This window comes from Macrobrachium nipponense, chromosome 20, assembly GCF_015104395.2.
Source record: "Macrobrachium nipponense isolate FS-2020 chromosome 20, ASM1510439v2, whole genome shotgun sequence".
Lineage (NCBI taxonomy): Eukaryota > Metazoa > Arthropoda > Malacostraca > Decapoda > Palaemonidae > Macrobrachium > Macrobrachium nipponense.
In genome coordinates, this window is record NC_061089.1 from 20,453,838 (window position 1) to 20,475,660 (window position 21,823).

At 42.5% G+C, this 21,823-nt stretch overlaps 1 protein-coding gene across 1 annotated transcript in view; it reads right to left on the bottom strand.

Moving 5' to 3' along the window:
• The window catches only part of LOC135222907 (cap-specific mRNA (nucleoside-2'-O-)-methyltransferase 1-like), a gene marked incomplete at its 5' end in the record, with an annotated part of 229,538 nt that overhangs the window by 31,775 nt on the left and 175,940 nt on the right, over window positions 1-21,823 (bottom strand). Inside the window, 1 exon segment of the mRNA XM_064261303.1 lies at window positions 10,779-10,910. Within this exon segment, the coding sequence (XP_064117373.1) occupies window positions 10,779-10,910 (132 nt within the window).

Below are 21,823 nucleotides of genomic sequence, written 5' to 3' on the forward strand. Positions count from 1 at the left end.
ATAAGAAAAGCTACAACCTTCAAATATTTTTCGTTTTATTTTACATGAAATTGCGCACATTTTCATGTATAAAACTCTATGAAATGCCTAATATGAAATGGAGCAAATATTCAGAGAATGGGACGTACGTATTTCGGAGATTTGTGGCGGAGAATCCACGCGCGGAGGGAAGGAAAGATTTTTTTTTAAATTCACCATAAATCTAAATATTTTGCTAGACTTCAAATTTATTTCAAGATGAAGGTAAATGACTGAATATTACTAGACTGTAAGAGTTTTAGCTTACAATTGCGTTTTTCGACCATTTCGGTAAAGTCAAAGTTGACCAAACGTGGTTTTTTTTTATTAATCGTGATTTATATGCAAATATTTCAAAAATGAGAAAAGCTACAACCTTCAATAATTTTTTGTTGTATTCTACATGAAATTAAGCACATTTTCATATATAAAACTTTATGTAACGGCTAATTTAAAATGGTCCAAACATTACCACAATTGCACGTATGATTTTTTCGAAGAGTTACCGAGCGGACGTAAAGAAAATGTTATTTTTTTCATAAATTCACCATAAATCAAAATATTGTGCTAGAGACTTCCAATTTGTTGCAAAATGAAGGTAAATGCTTGAATATTACTAGAATATAAGCGTTTTAGCTTACAATTGCATTTTTTGACCATTTCAGTAGAGTCAAAGTTGACCGAAGGTTGAAATTTTGGCAATTATCGTTATTTATATGAAAATATCTCAAAACTGATAAAAGCTACAACCATGGGTTGTTTTTAGTTGTATTGTGCATGAAATTGCACACATTTCCATATATAAAACTTTATATAACAGCTAATTTTAAAATGGTGCAAACATTACCACAATCGCATGTATGATTTTTTTTCGGAAGAGTTACCGCGCGGACGTAAGGAAAAAGTTTTTTCATAAATTCACCATAAATCGAAATTTTGTGCTAGAGACTTCCAATTAGTTGCAAAATTAAGGTAAATGACTGAAAAATGAAGTATTTATGATAAAACAAAGTTTTATGAATACTTACCTGGCAGTTATATATATATAGCTATAGTCTCTATCGGTTCGGCAGATTTTTCAAAACTCGCGGCAACCGCCGAGTGGTAGGTGTCCGGTTAGGTGGTTAACAACCCTTACAGGGTGGTACTTGGAACCATTCCCATTTTCTATTCCTCAGATCATCTCTTGCCCAACCTGTCTCCTGAGGGGAGGTGGGTGGGCCTATATATATAACTGCCAGGTAAGTATTCATAAAACTTTGTTTTATCATAAATACTTCATTTTTATGAATAGAACTTACCTGGCATTTATATATATATAGCTGATTCACACATTTGGAGGTGGGTGAAAGACAGCCAACATCGTTGGGGAAACAACTAAAAGTTGTAGGTTATAACCTTGATTCCTTACCTGCTAAGGTAGCTGACTTCAAAAGTTCCTGCCTCTTGAGTCGCTTTCCCTCAGGAGCGCCAGCCAGGATGAGACCTGCTATGCTGAAACCACTCAATAGAGTCTGTCAAACGGGGCAAGACCAACAACGTGACTAGACTTCTGCACTAACTATTCCCCTTTTAATTAACTGCAACCTTACTCAACCTAACCACCTAACCTTGCAGACTAGATATTTTATCTATCTAGCTAGACTGAGGGTGCCATCTCGACCAGGCCACTCCTAAGGCAACCATAAAAAACACAAACCCCAATAAAGGTATGTCAAACTAAAGTTAAGGTAGAGGGGAGGTAGTAACTCCTTCGCCCAATAACGAAGACGTAGCTATGTATGGACCCAAAGAGTAACACTTCTCGTAGTCTACTTTTACCTCTCTGAGATAATGAGAAGTGAATACAGAGTCGCTCCTCCAAAATGTCGAGTCCATTATTTGTCTAACTGACATGTTCTTCTGGTATGCCAAAGACGTAGAAATAGCCCTCACCTCATGGGCCTTCACTTTTAAGAGACCGAAGCTCTCCTCCTCAAATAAGAGGTGAGCTTCTCTAATTGTTTCCCTCAAGAAGAATGACAATGCATTCTTCGAGAAGGGCCTTTGAGGATCTTTAACGGAACACCATAAAGCACTGGAAGGTCCTCTTAAACTCTTGGTCCGTGACAAATATGTTCTGAGAGCTCTAACTGGGCAGAGGAGTCTCTCCTCCTCTTGACCCACCAAGTTTGTGAGGTTAGGAACCTCAAACGTCCTCGGCCAGGGTTTGGATGGGTTCTCATTCTTAGCGAGGAAGTCGAGCCTTAAGGAACATACAGCTCCGTCTTGAGTGAAGCCTACGTGCTTCTCCATCGCCTGAATCTCGCTGACCCTTTTTGCTGTGGCGAGAGCCATCAGAAATAACGTCTTCTTAGTTAAATCTCTAAGGGTCGATTGCGAGATGGGTTCGAACTTCCTACCGCATAAGAACTTCAAAACCACATCCAAATTCCAAGCCGGGGGTCTTACTGTGTGTTTAGTCGTTTCAAACGACTTCAAGAGATCCTTCAAATCCGTATTTAGTGATAGGTCGATGCCTCTATGCTTAAAGACTGTTGAAAGCATACTTTTGTATCCTTTTATCGTGGATACGGCCAGTTTAGATTCCTGTCTGAGGAACAGAAGAAAATCAGCAATCTGACTCACAGAGGTAGTGGTTGAGGACACTTTGTGTCGTTTACACCAAGATCTAAAAATTTCCCACTTCGATTGGTATACTCTCTGCGAAGATATCCTCCTCGCTCTTGCGATAGCTCTAGCCGCTTGCTCAGAAAAGCCTTTCGCTCTGACAAGCTTCTCGATAGTCTGAATGCAGTCAGCTGTAGAGCGAGGGGGTTTTGATGATACCTCTCGAAGTGGGGCTGTTTGAGAAGCTTTGGACTTGGAGGAAGGCTTCTTGGAAAGTCCACTAGCATCTCCACTACCTCTGTGAACCATTCTCTTGCTGGCCAAAAAGGTGCTATCAGGGTCATTCTCCCTGTTTCGAGAAGGGCGAACTTCTTGATGACCAGATTGATGATCTTGAACAGGGGAAACGCATAAGTATCCATCCCTGTCCAGTCCATCAAGAAGGCATCCACTGCTATTGCTTCCTTGTCCGGTACCAGGGAGCAGTAGTTGGGGATTCTCTTGTTCTTGCTGGAAGCGAAGAGATCTATCGATGGCCTCCCCCATAACTTCCACAGTTCCTGGCAAACTTGCAGATCGAGGGTCCACTCTGTTGGAAGAACTTGCCCTTTCCTGCTGAGCATGTCTGCCCTCACATTCTTCTGTCCCTGTACAAATCTCGTTAACAAATTTATTCCATTCTCCTTCGTCCATAGAAGGAGTTCCCTTGCTGCTTCGTATAGGGACAGAGAATGAGTTCCTCCTTGCTTTCTTATGTATGCCAGGGGGCTGTGGTGTTGTCCAGTTGACCTCTACTACCTTCCCCGAGACTACCTCTTTGAAGGCTTTTAAACCTAATAGGATGGCCATCAATTCTTTCTTGTTGATGTGCCATCCTTTCTGTAGCCCTTCCCAAGAGCCCGATGCTTCCTTATTCCCCAGAGTTGCTCCCCAACCTGACTCCGAAGCGTCTGAGAACAACACTAGGTCTGGGTTCTTCTTGTATAGGGATATTCCTTCCCTCAATTTTGCGGGATCCAGCCACCAACTCAACTGCCTTTTGACGTCTGCTGGACTGAGAAAAGAAAAGGAGTCCTCCTGATTTCTCCTGTCCCATACTCTTGAAAGGAAGTGTTGCAGAGGTCTGAGGTGCAACCTTCCCAGGGAGACAAACTGCTCGAGCGAGGAGAGGGTGCCCAGCAAACTCATCCACTCCTTCGCCAAGCACTTCTCTCTCCCTAGGAATTGCTGCACTTTCTCGAGGCACTTGTTCTGCCTCTCTTGAGAGGGAAAAGCCCGAAAAAGAGCTGAGTCCAGAACTATCCCCAAATAGAGAATTTTCTGACTCGGTTCGGTCTGGGACTTCTCCTTGTTGATGATGAGTCCCAGTTCCTGGGTCATTAGAAACGTCTTTCTTGAGTCCTCCAGACACTTGTTCTTTGATTGTGACCTTATCAGCCAGTCGTCTAGGTATAGGGATACCCTTATCCCTTCTTGATGAAGCCAAGCCGCTACGTTCGACATTACCCTGGTGAAGACTTGAGGGGCTGTACTGAGGCCGAAACAAAGGGCTCTGAACTGGAAACACCTGTTCTGAACCACGAATCTTAAGAATTTCCTTGAAGTCAGGTGGATGGGGATATGAAAATAGGCATCTTGCAAATCCAGGGACACCATCCAGTCCCCTGGACGAACTGCTGCCAGCACAGACTGCGTCGTTTCCATAGTAAATTTTGTCTTCTCTACAAAGACGTTCAGTGAGCTGACATCTAGAACGGGTCTCCATCCCCCCGAGTTCTTGGGTACTAGAAACAGGCGATTGTAAAAGCCTGGTGATTCTAGTTCCAGTACAAGTTCTATGGCTCCCTTTCCTAGCATCTGATCTACTAGATCTAGGAGAGCCTCTTGTTTCGTAGCTTCCGAGTATTGAGCCACTAAGGCTCTTGGTGTTCTCGAAAGAGGTGGCTTTTTCAAGAAAGGGATCTTGTAACCTTCCCTTACGACTGAGAGGGACCAGGTGTCCGCCCCCCTCCTTTTCCAAGTCTGCCAAAAACTTGACAGTCTTGCTCCTACTGCTGACTGGAGGACTTGTAACTCATTTCCTAGCCCGGGATCTAAACGATCTCCTGCTTGTTCTTCCGCCTGTCTCCTGTCTTCTTCCTCTGAAATCCGTCCTGGTCGGAGCCCTACCTCGAAAGGGCTGCAAAACCTTCTTTTCTTCTTTCTTTGCTGATGCCTGACTGCCCGGAGGACCCTTTCTTACGGAGCGAGTCAGAAGATCTTGAGTGGCCTTCTGAGTTAGAGAAAGAGTAATATCCCTAACCAGAGCTTGTGGAAAAAGATGTTCTGAGAGAGGGGCATAAAGGAGTTCCGCCTTCTGCGCGATCATAACTCCTTTGGTGGCGAAGGAGCATAACAGCGCTCTTTTCTTCAAAATCCCCGCCGTAAACAGGGAAGCCATCTCGTTCGCTCCATCCCTCAGTGCCTTATCCATACAGGCCATAATGCTAGTTAACTCCTCCATTTCTGTGGCCTGTATGTGTTCTGCTTTCCTGGCCAGCACTCCCAAGGCCCAGTCCAAGAAGCTGAATACTTCAAATGATCGAAATATACCTTTAACGAAGTGGTCTAACTCCGTCATGGACCACATCACTTTCGCTGAATTGAGGGCATGTCTCCTTGAGGAATCTACAATACCGGAGAAGTCCCCCTGGGAGGAGGCAGGTACTCCCAGGCCAAGAGCTTCTCCAGTCTCGTATCACATTCCCGCCTTAGACGCCAGCTTAGCCGGAGGAAAGGAAAAGGTGGTTTTCACTGCTTGTCTCCGTTCCTTCAACCAGTCTCCTATTCTTGCCATCGCCTTCTTCGCCGAAATAGACAACTTCATCTTGATGAAGTCTGACTGTTTTTGCGACTTCCTTCTAACGAACTGCGACTGAGGAGAACGGGGAGCCGCTGGTTTAAGTTCCTCTCCAAACAGCTCAAGGAGAGAGCGAGAAAGCACTTTATAGTCTGCAGCCGCGTTAGAAGGTTTATCCTCATCCTCTGAAATTTTATCTAATTCCAGACTTCCTTCTATCTCCTTATCCTTATGGATAGAAGGAACAAAGTCGGAAGGTCCATGTTGATCTGAACTGTCGTGTGTACCTTCATCAAAGCCTTGCTGATGAACACCTGTGTCAGGCGAAAATTCCTGAACGTCAGATGCGTCCTTGCGTCGTGAACTGGAAGCGTCCTGACGTCGTGAGTCCAAAGTGTCTTGGCCCCGAACGGCTGGTACATCCTGAGGCCGATCCCTTGCTGCATCTTTGCCTCGAGCGCTATATGTTTCCCGACATCGGGAGCTGGATACATCCTTCCTTCGAGAGTTGGATACGTTCTTTGCTAGCGCACTGTGAGAGTCCTTTCGTCGCGAGATGCATGGGTCCTGGCGCTGAGGGCTGGCTGCGCCCTGGCGTCGAGAGCTGGATGCGTCCTGTCGCCGAGAGCTGGTTGCGTCCTAATGACGAGTGCTGGATGCGTCCTGACGTACAACAGCGGATGCGTCCTGTCCGCGAGCGCTGTATGCATCTTGTTCGCGAGCGCTGTATGCGTCTTGTTCGCGAGCGCTGCATGCGTCCTGCCGACCCACTTTGAATACGTGCTGTTGAGCGACAGACTGTCGGGAATGAGCGCTGCTTTTCTCCTGGCGAGGAGACCTGAAGGTGTCGTCGTGACGAGTTACCAAGTCCGTATCTCGTCGTCTAGGTGAAGGAGAGGAGAGGCGACGAGAGCTAGATTTAACATGGCGCAGAGAATCGAGGGAAGGTTTAGCAGGAGAAGAGTATCGTAACCTCCTGACATCACGAGGACGGAGTTGTTCAACTTCTTGAAACGGTGTTTCCTCCCTTGATCTCTTCACTGGGAGCCTGTCATCCTTACGTCTGCCCGACTGGAGAGGAGGGCGATTAAAAGCTTCTACTAGCGAAGTCAACTGCTCTTGCATGACCGCCATGAACGATCTCGCTACCGTTGCTGGGTCCTGCGGTTCCGAAGGAGACGTGCGTCGAGGTATGCTGGAGGAAGGAGAAGGTTCTCTAGAGAATTCCCCGTAGCCTGAAGGAAGAGGAGATCTCTCATGTCTCCATGTGTCCTGCGGAGAATCATCCTCTCTAGTTCTCGTCCTTTTCGCAGGCGATGCGTCCAAGCCATCATCAGAAGGAAACGGTTCCAGGCTACTCCATCTACTAGAATGGGGCGAACGAAACCGCGTCAGATCAGGACGTTGCTTCCAACTCCTCTTGAGCGGTCTCGATTCCTCAAACTGCCATCTGCGTCGAGGAGAGGGGCTCGGAGAAGACGCTACCACTTCCGACACGCTTTTTCTGTGGCGGTCATAAGCAGCCTGGGAAAAAGCAACAGGACTGCTTGAGGCGACGGCTGACCGAGGATCAGTTCCTCTCACCCCCTTATGGTCATCGACGTACCTTCTCCCTTGGTCCTGGGAGCTTGGTGAGTCAGACCTAGGGGCATGACAGGATCGATCAGTCGCCACCTCCACTGCACTTTCACAAGCACTATCACTTATTTCACCTTCACTCTTACCTTGTTTTAAGGCTGCAAGTTGCTTCTTAAGAATTTGCATCTCAGCCGCCATCTTGACGTACTGAGGGTCATCCGAAGTAGCTACAGGTCCTGTAGGAGCTACTACCTCAGGAGCAGGTTCTAATAATACAGGGGTTAAGGGAATGGAAAGGTCTACACTAGCTTCACTTCCAGACCTAGACTTAGATTTAGATTTAGAAGCCCTCCTGACTTTATCTAATTCCAATCTACGCACATAGCGTTTCATATCCAACCATTGTTTCTCATCCAAACCCTCGCATTCTTTACATCTTTTATCCAAGGCACATTCAAAACCCCTACACCCCAAACAAACAGTGTGAGGATCGACCAAAGCCTTCGGCAATCTCACCTTACACTCCTCATTCACACACACTCGAAACTGTTTCTGAGACATCTCAAATCAAAGAATCATCCAAAGAATAAACCAAAATAAAGCCAAAGCGATTGCCATCCACAGAATACGTCACCAATTCAGTAGAAAAACAGCGACACAGGGAAGCGAGCGAAAAACCCGACGGAGGACTAACAACGATGTTGACAGTCCAACCGGCAGAGATGATCTGAGGAATAGAAAATGGGAATGGTTCCAAGTACCACCCTGTAAGGGTTGTTAACCACCTAACCGGACACCTACCACTCGGCGGTTGCCGCGAGTTTTGAAAAATTTGCCGAACCGATAGACTATAGCTATATATATACATATAACTGCCAGGTAAGTTCTATTCATAAAATTACTAAAATATAAGAGTTTTAGCTTACAATTGCGTTTTTCGACCATTTCGGTAGAGTCAAAGTTGACCGAAGGTTGAAATTTTGGCAATTATCATTATTTATATGAAAATATCTCAAAACTGATAAAAGCTACAATCATGAGTATTTTATTGTTGTATTCTATATAAAAATGCGCACATTTTCATATATAATACTTCATGTAACGGCTAATTTACAATGGTACAAAAATTATGTCAAAGTGATGAAATAATTTCTGAGATGTGTCACAGATACTTTTTAGTGCGGCAAGAAAGAAATTCGCGCTTGCGCGCCTGCGTAACGATTGTAAACAAAACAACACCTTGATCCGTGAACTCCCAGCATCCCCCAAGGCACGTGATTCAAAAGTTTTAGGCTGGCAGGCCTATAAGTATTTTTCCACTAATTTTAAAAAAAACTTTTGTAAGTCGACGTAAAATACAACCAGTCAGCACACGGGAGACAAAAAATGTCGACATAAAATACGTCCAGTCGGCGTAAGAGGGTTAAGGGCCTCCTAAGTCTTGTAAAATTGTATCCCTGTTAATTTGTAATCTACAAGACCGGCAGGAAAAACTGTACAGGCAGTCCCCGGTTACCGGTGGACTCGGTTAACCTCTTCATTACCGAAAGTTTGTTTGGAGGTAGGCGGGTACCACCATTCAAGTCTACTACACCGCCCCGGGTGCATAAAGGTGGTACGTAAGTACCACCAAAACTCCTCTTTTCAGATAGGGACTTCCAATCATTCTGTAATTTCGGATTGAAGAGTTTGGAGCAAAATAAACAGTATGACACGATGCCCAGAACGTACTATGCATGAACCCACAAAAATAAAATTATTATTACTGGCTTATAGTTAGTGTGTAGGTGTGATCAGATGAACTGCGTCTCAACAAAAAATCACAAAACCAGACAAGCGTAAACATGTAATAACTTCTACCCAAGTATAAAACCAGTTGCATCATCATTTACTGTATTTATTTATTTATTCACTTATTACATTTTACAAATAAAAGATATGAACACCAGATAAATGAAGGTAAAAATAAAGCCTTATAGTAACTTTATATATAAAAACCAAACCAGAGAAAAAGCAAAAAAGCAATTTTTTCTGAGGACAAGAAACTTGAAAAATTAGTTTAGATACCCCTAAAGTTGTTTTCTGTGATGAAACTAATCTTAGAAAACGTAGAAAATGACATCGACCAATTTTTGAGAGATATACTAATAAAATTTGCGATTTCCATATTTATTGGCGGGGCTTTCGCTTTAGTTGTTACTCTTTTTTTTGCTATTACGTGCTTATTTACTGTTCTATTTTGATAATACTTTATGTGCATGTTCCAGGTGGATATACCAACATTCTGTAAGACTGAATTTCTATTCAAGACTGTAGTTTTCTCACCGACCACCAGTGTCCCTTAAGGGACACTGAGTTTCACATTTTTTTTCATAAAATCATTTATTTTCCCTGTAGGATGATAAAACTCACAGAGAATATGCATTATTATAGTGCTAATAATACTGATAACTTTCCATTAATGCCTGTCTTTTATTAGTGTATTTTTGGCAAATATTTTTACGATCGGCACCCCTTCAAACTGGAGTCACTACCGAGAGATTCAGTTCGGCAGCGAACGCAATGTTTACATTCTGCTCACCCACCCGGTAAAGAAGGGGTTAATGGCGATCCGGTTTTATGGGGCTTGTCTACGCCATACAATCAGCAATTTATGGTGCCATAACAGGCTGAGTTTTGGTTATCAGGACCATAGGATGCTGTAATAGTTATGGCGCCATAAGGTGCTCATAGAGTTATGGCACCATAACATACCTAACAGTTATCAGTGCCATAAATAGCTGAGTTTCAGTTAATGGCTGTTTTCGCTTACTAGCACCCCACCGAGAACAGAACCCCCACCAGTAACTGGGGACTGTCTGTACCCTATCAAAGGTAAAAAGGCTAAACCACAGGAATAATTATCATTATTACTACTAAAAATAGTCTAATGCTTAAATATGAATTAAAAACAGAATGAAGTAAAGTTTAAATAAGACACCTAGATGAGAACTAAAATGGAACAGATAGAAAGTAAAAGCAGACAGTGATGCAGCTGGGCCAGAACAAATGCAGTAAATAATTCCTGGTAACATTTACCATGTGGTACAGTGTAAAAAGTAACCCCCTAGGGGTAGAAAAAAAGTACAAGAGATCTCATAGATCATAAGGGGTAGATTAGGAATGTTGAAAAAATGGACTTCATATCAAACAACTGAGTAAAATCTTAACTCCAAAGTTTTCTTTATTTCAGTTTTGACTGAAACTTGATTACAAACAATCTGCTTGAAAATTACTGAAAGTCAATTCTCAAAATGCCTGGAATGTTTCAAAACTATTAAGCCATTTACTTCTCCACTGAGTAGTTTCTCAACCTTTATCCTATCCTTGGAAGGCTAGAACAGTTAATAAAAGAGGGGGATACATGTTAGTCAAACCTCCCAAAACTCCAGGTTGGGGTTTGCATATTAAAATCACAACAAATGTAATTGCTTTGGCAAGCAAGCCGATTGCCCCACAGATACTACATCTCCACAACCAATGCTCAGTACTGATTCTCAATATAACTTCCCCCACCCCCCAACCTTAAAGGTATCAATGCCCACAGAAGTAGCTAGAAAAACAATAAACTCAAGTACTCGTATTAAAAATTATTACAGTACATAGTCAAAGTGAAATACTACAAAAAATTAATCAACCCACTTATACTTTAAACAAAATGCCATACCTACAAAACATGCCTTTCAAAACTCACCTAAATAAAATGCTCTGTCTTTTCTTCCTTCTTTGGTAGAGGCTACTAAAAGGCACCTGTAATCATAAGCACTACGAAGTTTCTCTTTAAAGTTTTCCAAATGTAGGTCTTCTGGACTCTGCATCATATAATCTGTAACAGTAAAAAAATAAACCACGAGGTAAATAGAAGCTTGTAATAAATTAGTCACTCTACAATGTGGTGATTAAATACAAATCAACTCATATTAAATGAAACATAACACAAAGGAATGGGATATAAAAATTTGGGCCAATACCCTACGAAATCATTCAGCTCTGAAATGAAAATTGAGAGAAAAAAAGGCTTGAAAGGTGTAACAGGAGAAAAATCTCACAGTTGCACTATGAAACAATTGTTCACGGGGAGTGGAAAGCAAGATGGGAGAGAGAGAATATGAACAGATACAGTAAAAGGAATAAAGGGTTGCAGCTTGAGGCCAAAGGGATGCTGCATAGAACCTAAAATAATTCAGAGCATTGCACAAGGTGCACTGGTGGTACTTTCCCCCTACAGGGGCATAACACAGGTAAAAATGTAAGTTGGCAAAAAACAATATCCAGGTTTAGTACTGACCAACGCAGCATTTCCCTGCTGCATATTCCTTCTTTCCTGTTTTCATGTTTTCCTATTATTAATAATGCCTACACTAACAAAGCATATTCGATGCAAGTCAGAACTTTTTCTGAAGAACAAAAGCATGATCTTGTGTAAGATCATGCAAGGACCACAGGGCACATTCTATTTGGCAAGCTGATGCTGTTGGTGAAATAAGATCAGCTATGAAACCTGGGTTTAGTTTAAGGATTCAATTTGCAACTACTTGAAAACCAAACACTTACACTATTTCTATTTTGCAAAATAATTGATCTAGGGCCCAAAAGAAATTTTTAAAAATATTAAAACTAATAAACAAAAAATCCAGTTTCATCACTAATTTTAGTTAGTGTAATTTTAAACTTCTGAGGTTGCCACACCAACCTGCCACTACTATTTGGTGATCTTATTTTATATTTGCTCATAAATATACTGAAGGGTTGCTGTTGGTTTTAGATCTCTTTTATGATAATTTGTCAGTTTTAATTGTAATTTTGCAAAAAAAATATTAGGAAAAACATATAATCCAAAAGTTACTGCATCTTTGATCTCTGTAAATTTACAAAAATATTTTACAACAATGCTCAGAATTTGTTAATAATTTTAGTTCTTATCTGTTTTGATATTGTATGAGCTGTAACTATAATTTTTAAAAATAAAATAAATTTATTTATTAGAAAAAAACAAGCATAACTTGTTAAAACTTACAATTGTCTTGTAAAAGAGGCCCAACAAGGGGTTTAAAGAGTCATTTTCAACTTCTCGTAGAAGGTAAGGAAAATTTTTTTTAATCTTTTTCCTTACACCATGCGTATTTGCATATCTTCCTTTCTACCACTGATGTGTTTTTTCTTAAATTGGCTGACCTCAAAGTTTACCCGGCCTGGGGTGCTGCATAATGAATTTTTACCCCGACTCTTAAGGGTTAAAAGCATTTCTTTCTTCCAAGATATAGCTAATTTGCATAATAATGTGTCTGTAGTATGACACAGAAAAAGTGCATACATAACATATTATTGATAACCAATGGTCAATAGCAAGATCAGCTGAGGTAGAAAACAGAAATGAAAAATCAACTCTCGGTTATTGGTATTAAATTGCAACAGACACCAGTAAGAAAAATAAAAAATTTTTGTAATGAAAAAAATAGCATTTTCCTCATTACCACTAGCTGTACTTATGTACCGTATATGCTCGCATATCATGCGACTTTTGAAGCCTTAATTTAGGAGCTGATTTTAAGGGGGTTGCATCTTACATGAGATATAAAATTTGAGTATGTAATAATCATATATTAGTATTGTGTGATAAAATTTATTGTGTGATAAAAATGACATTGTTATGATACAATAAAGTTCATACATACTTACTGGCAGATATATACATAGCTATAGACTCCGTCGTTCCCGACAGAAATTTCAAATTTCGCGGCACTCGCTACAGGTAGGTCAGGTGATCTACCGCCCTGCTCTGGGTGGCAGGGCTAGGAACTATTCCCGTTTTCTAATCATATTCTCTCTTCCACCTGTCTCCTGCGGGGAGGATGGGTGGGTCTTCAATTGATATATCTGCCAGGTAAGTATGTATGAAACTTTATTGTATCATAACAATGTCATTTTCATACATTCAAACTTACCTGTCAGATATATACATACTGATGACACCCTTTGGTGGAGGGCAAGAGACAGCTAACTAACTGGCACGGATTAAGAGACAGGTAAACAAACATATGTTGTAGGTATAAATAAACCTTAGTTCCTACCTTCTTAGATGGAAGACTTCGTGGCTACTGCCTAGGAGTCTGCTTCATCTCAAGAACCTTAGGCGAGATAGTGATCTGTGGCCAAGAATTCTTGTGGATCTGTCGATGGGGTCTCTTCCACTTACTCGACAGAATCCTAAATGGCGTTTGTCAATGGGAGCACATCCGCTTATATGACAACACGCACTAATTTAAGGAGCACACAACCAATCCCGATCACCCGATCCTAACTAACCCGTGTTAGTTCTAAGATTGCCTAGAGTTATCCCCAAACTCTTGCAACAACCACAAAGTCGAAAATCATACATACAAAAATAACAAATTTTGTACCCTCTAATAGTCAGATGTCACTCGATTTTCAAATAAAGAGAAGTGAAGGCCGCCTGTGCGACAACTGACACTCCCATCAACCGAAAACCCGAGAACACATCCGACAAGAGGGTTACGTACATAATTTTAAGGATTGGTGCTTTCTCCTTTACCAGAACCGTCTGTGCTGACACAAACGGACCTAACGAAAAGCATTTATCATACGTAACTCGTACGTCTTTTAAATAATGGGATGCAAACACAGAGTTGCATCTCCAATAAGTTGTATCCAAAATGTTCTTTAGTGACATATTTCTTTGGAACGCCACGAGGTTGCGATTGCTCTAACTTCGTGGGCTCCCACTCTTAGGAGATTAAACGAATCATCTGGACACTTCTTATGAGCTTCTGTGATAACACTTCTCACAAAGAAGGCTAATGCGTTCTTGGACATTGCTCTCTTGGGGTCTTTCACTGAGCACCAAAGACTTTTCTGCGAACCCCCCAACTGCTTCTTCCTGTCCAGATAAAATTTTAGAGCTCTAACTGGGCACAGGGATCTTTCTGCCTCTCTGCCCACCAAGCTAGAAAGTCCTTTAACTTCGAAGCTCCTGGGCCAGGGATTCGAAGGGTTTTCATCATTTTTGGCCAGAAAAAAACCAAAAGACTGCAAATGAAACAAATTGCTGAGGTCTCCTTGAAGCAACTCTTGATTCAAGGGCGTGCAACTCACTGATTCTTTTTGCCGTTGCAAGAGACATCAGAAACAAAACACCTTTCTCGTGATATTACGGAACGAAGCAGTGTGAAGTGGTCTTGAATTCATCTGATGAAAGCAAAATTTAAGAACTACATCTTAAGTTTCCAGCTTGGAACCTTAGGTTCGCGTGATTTAGATGTTTCGAATGAACGAATGAGGTCGCTCGTTAGATCTAATCCTCTGTTTCTAAAGACTGCTGAGAGCATACTCCTGTACCCCTTAATAGTTGGTACCAGAGAGATGCGACTTTTGTCTAAAAGAAACAAGGAAAGGAAATCTGCAATTTCGGTCACAGAGGTACTGGAAGAGGACAGCTTCTTTCGACCTACACCAGTTTCTGAAAAACTTCCCACTTCGATTGGTACACTCGTCTGTAGATGATCTGCGGGCTCTAGCAATTGCATTTGCTGCCTGGCGAGAAAACCCTCTCGCTCTGACGAGTCTTTCGATAGTCGAAAGGCAGTCAGAGCAAGAGCGGGTAGATTTTGATGGTGACCTCTCGAAGTGGGGTTGTTTGAGCAGATCTATTCTGTTTGGAAGAGATCTGGGGAAGTCCACCCCTGTCCATTCCATCACCTCTGTGAACCAGATTTGAGCTGGCCAATACGGAGCGATCAGAGTCATCTTGGTTCCTTCGGATGCCACGAATTTTCTGACTACTTCCCCCAGAATCTTGAACGGGGGAAAAGCGTAAACGTCTATTCCTGACCAGTCCAGGAGAAAGGCGTCTGTTGCATAAGCCCGGGGATCCTCCACCAGGGCACAAAATGTATCTATCCTTTTGGAGAGGAATGTGGCGAAAAGATCTATTTGAGGCTTCCCCCAAAGGCGCCACAGGCTCTGACAGACTTCTGAGTGGAGTGTCCATTCTGTGGGAAGGACCTGGAATCCTCCTGCTCAGTCTGTCCGCTCTCACATTCCTCTCCCCTTGAACAAACCTTGTTTAGAAGAATTACCTTCCTTTGGTTCGCCCAAATCAGTAGATTCCCGTGCCAGCTCGTACAGAGCAAAAGAGTGCGTCCCTCCTTGCTTCTTGACATAAGCCAGAGCTGTCGTATTGTCCGAATTTATCTGCACGACTTTGCCTCTGACTAAGTGTTCGAAGCTCTTTAGCGCCAGGTGAATTGCTAAGAGCTCTTTGCAATTTATGTGCCATGACACCTGTTCTGCCGACCAGGTGCCTGACACTTCTCTGGGTCCCAATGTTTGCACCCCAGCCCGCCTCCGAGGCGTCTGAAAACAATGTCAGGCTTGGGTTCCGTACTTGCAGGGACACTCCTTTGTTTTCCTTTAGTGGAAGCAACCACCACTTCAAATGATGTTTTATTTCTTCCGATATTGGAAACGTATCCGATAGCTGACCTGTCTTCCAACTCCAACTTCTTCTTAGGAAGAACTGAAGCGGTCGAGATGTAATCTCCTAGGAGAAAGAACTGTTCGAGCGAGGAAAGGGTTCCCAGAAGGCTCAGCCAATTAACCTCGCCGAAAGTGCGCTCTTTCCCTAGAAAGTTCGATACTGTGGCACAGCCTTTCTTTAGTCTCTCTTGCGATGGAAAAAGCTCGAAACCCCGAGAATCCATCTGAATCCCATATAAACCACGTTCTGGCTGGGGATCATCTGAGACTTCTCGAGGTTCTACGATCAGTCCCAAAGACTTTGTCAACTCCAGTGTTATTAACAGGTCCTCCAAACACTGCTTTTGAGACCTGGCTCTGATGAGCCAGTGTCCAGGTACATTGAGACATTTATCCCTTTCAAGTGCAGTGTCTCGCTACATTTTTCATCACGTCTGTGAAGACTTGAGAGCCGTGGACAGGCCGAAACACAGGGCCCTGAACTGATAATTTCTGCCTTCGAACATAAATCGAAGGTACTTCCTCGACGAATGGTGGATCGGGATGTGGAAGTATGCGTCTGAAGGTCTATGGACACCATCCAATCCCCTTGCCGTAGTGCTGCAAGGACTGAGGCAGACGTTTCCATGCTGAACTTCTGTTGTTCGGGACAAATTTGTTCAGCGCACTTAGTCCCAGTACCGGTCTCCATCCCCCGAGGCTTTTGTTACAAGAAACAAGCGGTTGGTTGTAAAACCCCGGGGAGTTGCAATCCAGTACAAGTTCTATTGCCCTTTTTTTTTTTTCCCACATCTGTTCCACCATTTGACGAAGAGTGTCCGTCATCATCTGGTCCCTGTATCTGGCGGACAATTCCCTCGGAGATGTTGTCAAGGGAGGAATGTCCTTGAATGGGATGCGATACCCCTTCTTGATAATCGACATCGTCCAAGTGTTGGCTCCTAAGTCTTCCCAGGCTTTCGCAAAATACTGTAGCCTGGCTCCTACGGGTGTCTGGAGGACAGAACTCTCACTTCCCTTTCTTAAAGGCACGGAAGGAAGACCTGCCCCTCTTATCGGTTGACTTCCTTCTGGCGATCGGTCTAGTTGGAAGACCTCCTCGAAAGGGCTGTTTCTGAGCTGGGCGAGCCACTTTCTTCTCCTCACTAGCCACAGGCCTACTCTTCCTTGATGATTGTCTAAGGAGATCCTGGGGTGTCCTTTTCCGTCAGAGAATGCGCGATGTCCTTCACCAAACTGCGAGGGGAAAAAGTGTTCAGAGAAGAGGCGCAAAACAAAAATAAGCCGGGGCTCTCTGCGAATGAGAGACGGCCTTTGTGAGGAAAGCACTGTGCACCGCTCTTTTCTTTAAAACTCCTGCAACCATATAGCGGAGCATACCTCAGCTGATCCATCCTGGACAGCCTTATCAATGCAGGCTAGGATGCAATTCAGGGTTTCTGGGTCGAGTTGTTCATTTTCTTGAGATTTCTTGGCCAGAACCCCAAGGGACCAATCTAAGAAGTTAAAAACTTCTAAGGTGTGAAATAGACCCTTGATGAGGTGGTCCGTTTCCGAAAGCCCCCATGTAACCTTCGCTGCATTCAAGGCGTGCCTTCTAGACGAATCCACCAAACTCGAGAAATCTGATTCGGCTGAACGGACAGAGACAATCCCATATCCTCTCCCGTTTCGTACAAATTCCTCTCCTCCCTGTAAGTTTGGCGGGAGGCATACAAAAGACCGGTCCTTCCTAACTCCTTCTTCTTCTTGAACCAGGAGTCAAGAGATTGTAGGCGCTCTCCTCATAGAAATGGCAGGCTTCATTTTAAGGAAAGAGGAAGACTTGAGTGTTTTCGTGCTCGAAAACTGCGAACGTGGTGAAGGGGGAGCAGCTGGTGTCAAAGAGTCTCCATATTCCTCCAACAGAAGGGACGAAAGGACTTTATAATTAGAAGATCCTTCCTTCATTTCGTCCTCCGAGGCATCTTCTGGGTTAAGAGGCTCGGAAGGAGAAGGCTCTCTCCTTTCTACTGACTCTTCTCTTACTCTCTTCCGAGTGTCAGGTTCATACGAGGAATGCGCCTGGTGTACAGCATGGAGTATCTCGCCTGGGAGGAGTAGCGTGCTTGGGATCCTCCTGGCGCCTGGCAGGCGCAAAGCGCCTCGAATACTCCTGGCTTTCAGCAGGCGCAGCCTGGCGCCTCGTAGGCGCATTATGTTCATAATACTCCTGGCGCGTGGTAGGAGTATTAAGTTCCGCATACTCCTGGCGCCTGGGAGGAGTATAAGCTTCGTAAAACTCCTGGCGCCTGGGAGGAGTATGGCCTTTATTAGGCGCATTTTGTTCAGAATACTCCTGGCGTTTGGTAGGAGTATTAAGTTCCGAATACTCCTGGCGCCTGGGAGGAGTATAATCTTCGGAATACCCCCGGTGCCTGGGAGGAGTATTTAGTTCAGAATACTCCTGGTGCTTGGGAGGAGTATCCGTCTGATGTTTAGTAGGCGCTTTCCGTCTTATAAGTGCTCTACTCCTAACAGGATCTTCTTCTTCATCCAGCTCTTGGCGCTTGATTGAAGATCTTGCGCCCTACTCTTGACAGGAGTAGCTTCTTTCCTACTTCTCGCCTGCCTAGCGCACCGCCCCCCCAGAGATGGCCGCCTGTCGCGACAAAACTCCCCTGAAGGGTATGCGTCGCGCCTGGCAGGAGATAGTTCTTTAGATCTTTTAATAGGAAGCCTATCATCCTTCTTACGAGTAGGCTCCTTATAACGAGTTCCTACTAGCAAGGCTAATTGCTCTTGCATATTCTTCAAAATTTTCTTGGTTGAGGAATCTTCCGAATTAGGAGAGGGAGATCTGTAAGGCGCTCTAGGATCTCCTCCAGTCCCAGAGTCTGACTGTATTCTCGCCCTCTTTACTACCGAAGGCGCTCCTCCTTCCGAGAAGCGCTCGGGACTCGAATTGATCTCATGTTCAGCAGGCGCCTGGCGCCTGGCAGGCTCTTGCATACTCCTCTTCAAAGGACGGGAAAGATTCGACTCCTTCCACCCTCTTCTCGGAGAAGGCGAACTCGACGACGAAAAGCACTCTCGTAGGACCCTCTTATAGCGGTCTTTAGCAGTCGATACGATCGATTCTGCCGAAGGGACGCCTGATCGTTGGGGATTCTCCACAACCCCCGTACGGCTTTCGACTTTCCTTCTCCTCCGGGCCAGGGAGCTTGGAAGAGGTCTAGGCCTGGAGCGTCGCAGAGACGACCAGACGCCCCCTCCACTACACTGGGGACCTAATATCACTGCCACATTCACTTTCCTTACCTTCCAATGCTGCGACTTTTTCCTGCATTTTCTGAAGGGAAGCTCTAAGTTCTGCTATTTCGAAGCCCGAACTAGAGGGATTAGCCATTTGTGAACGGGCTGAAACAGAATGGTCATTATCATCATAGGAAGAAGCTACTAGAGCTAGAAAGTAAATCATGAGAGGCAGACCTTTATTTGGGTTTTCTTCCTCTCTCTATCTCTCTCTAACTTCTTCAAGTAAGAAGTTTAGATTCTTCCACTCTTGTGCACTCAGATTCTCACACTCATTACACGTATTCTCAATTGAACATTCAACCATTCTACACCCTCTACAACTAGTGTGAGGATCTACCGAAGCTTTCGGAATCCTCACCTTACAGCCCTCATTCACACACACTCTGAAAACTAACACTAGAATCAGACATATTCACAAAAATTCAAAAAACCAAGTCCAAAAAACAGTCACGATAGCGAATGCCAAACAACGATCCAAGTACGTCACCAAATATCAGCGAGAGATGATCAAAAGCTTTGCGAAAAACGAATTCTAGTCAGGAGGAAGTAACAACAATGTTGATACAGCCGGCGACAGAGAGAATATGATTAGAAACGGGAATAGTTCCTAGCCCTGCCACCCAGAGCAGGGCGGTAGATCACCTGACCTACCTGTAGCGAGTGCCGCGAAATTTGAAATTCTGTCGGGAACGACGGAGTCTATAGCTATGTATATATCTGACAGGTAAGTTGAATGTATGAAATTCAAACATAATGGGTATGCATCTTTTCCATGGATCTTTTAAAAAGTTATGTTTTACTTCACTGCATCCAATAATTTTATGTGTATTTTCATATTACTATTTGTTTGTATTATAAAATACAAATACAAACATAGCAATCATGTTTTGGTTTGAAAATCAGCTGAGGGTGATTGAGAGTAAGTTTGTTTTGCTGTGTTGAACTCAAATCAGAGCGATTTTCTTGCTTCTAGTTAGCGGAAATGAATCTCAAGATGCTCTATTTATATGAGTTAAGGTTATTTTACGTTATACAGTGTTTTCAGGTGGAAATGTCACTTAAAAACGTATAGTTTGTGAACGAAATTTAGTCATTTTTTCATTTGTAAATAGCACTGAAGGCATATTTATTGCGTAAACAAAAACCAACAGATTCCGTTCAATATTTTCACTTTATCTTATCAGAATACTACAAGCTTTACGAATTTATCTTTTATTGGAGTGAAAACAGTAAAATATGTTCTTTTCATGCCCAATAGTTTTTATTAAAACACATTTCTCTCATTTTGTTTACGGTAGAGTTTGAAGGTACTAGACTGAAGTTTGCAAGTTTCATCCATATAGTACTATTATCGTGCATTGGCAACAAAGATATAACTCCAGTAAACTTAAGCCGTCAAACACAACCGTAGATAAAATTGAGAGAAAATCATTTTAATCAAAACTTCAGGTCTTGAAAGAACTCATTTTTCTGTTTTCACACCGATAAAAGATAAGTAACATAAAGGTAAAGGTTTGTACTACGATGAAATGAAGTGAAAATAGCGAACGGAATCACGTAATATTTTTACACAATAAACATGCCCAAAACACAATCTGTTAACGAATAAAAAAACACTACTACTTTAGTTCATGAGGCGTATTTAATTCATATTTGGACTTGAAAACATGTAGTAAAAATTAATTTTACACTAACTAGAAGGAAGGCAATTCGCTCTGAATTGAGTTAAATAGTACGGAGAAATAAACTCGTATTTGCCATCACTGATTTCTAATTAAAAACACTGACTGCTTGTTAGTATGTTATGATATAATAATATGAGAATACACACAATATTATTCAATAATGTAATGTATAACTTTTTAAAAGAATCACAGAAAAAATGCATATTCATTGTTTTTATTTCGTAAATAAACTAGCCGTCAGCAGCCTGGCATCGCTCAATTAGGTATGCCGATGTCATTGGGATCTGATTCCCGTTTCGTGTCCACTTTTTTTTTTTTCCTACTGATTTCATAGTCAGAATGCATTGAACCTCCAAAATTGGCTTATATTAATAAATTACTAAATTATATCGTATATGTAGTATACAGTATACTGAAGGCTAGGCTACTGTATTCGCATATATAGGATATATGTACCACGATATCATCATCATTGTATACACGAGGCTAACTTGTTGAATGTTATTCTGTTTCTCTTTGTACTGAATTATCATAAGCCAATGTGCATTGAACCTAGAGAATTAGCTGTAATTAATAATTACTATGCCATATAAGTATAAAGTATGCTGTGTAGTGTAGGCTAGGCTACCTTTTATGTAAAGAAGGTACTGATTACCCTAGTGTAGGCTAGGCTAGTGTAATATTCTTACGGAAAATTAACACGGGCCGACTTAAGTCCTAATCGATTTGTGACTGGTTGGTCATAACTAATTGCGGTAGTAAGACGACTACTACCTGTAATGTAAAAATATATCAGTCCTATTCTCCTAACGCCATTTGTGACATAAATATGGTAATATTTTACTATCGTACGATGGTTGAAATGCAAGCAAAAAGGCCGTTGTTATCGGACTGGCTGTTCATAGCATATCAGCTGTTTTTAACTGTATGCGTTTTCCATACGAGTATATCATTATACTACCGATACTTTTTGCATTCTCTTTTCCTTTTTTAACTTAACTAGAAGATGGGATAGATCAAGAGGTGGAGGAAAAGGGGTTAGCTTAACTAAAAAAAGGAATAGATAAAGAGGAGGAAAAAAGGTTAGCCTATTGTTAAATTTTGGTCTTGTAAATTTAACTCGCATGATACGTGATAAAATCATTCTTAGACGGTGAAAATTTGGGGGTCGCACGATATACAAGATCGCGTGTTATTTGACTATATACAGTAGATGTTTTCTGTAAGATGGTCATCAGTGAAGAAAGAATGACTGTTTCAT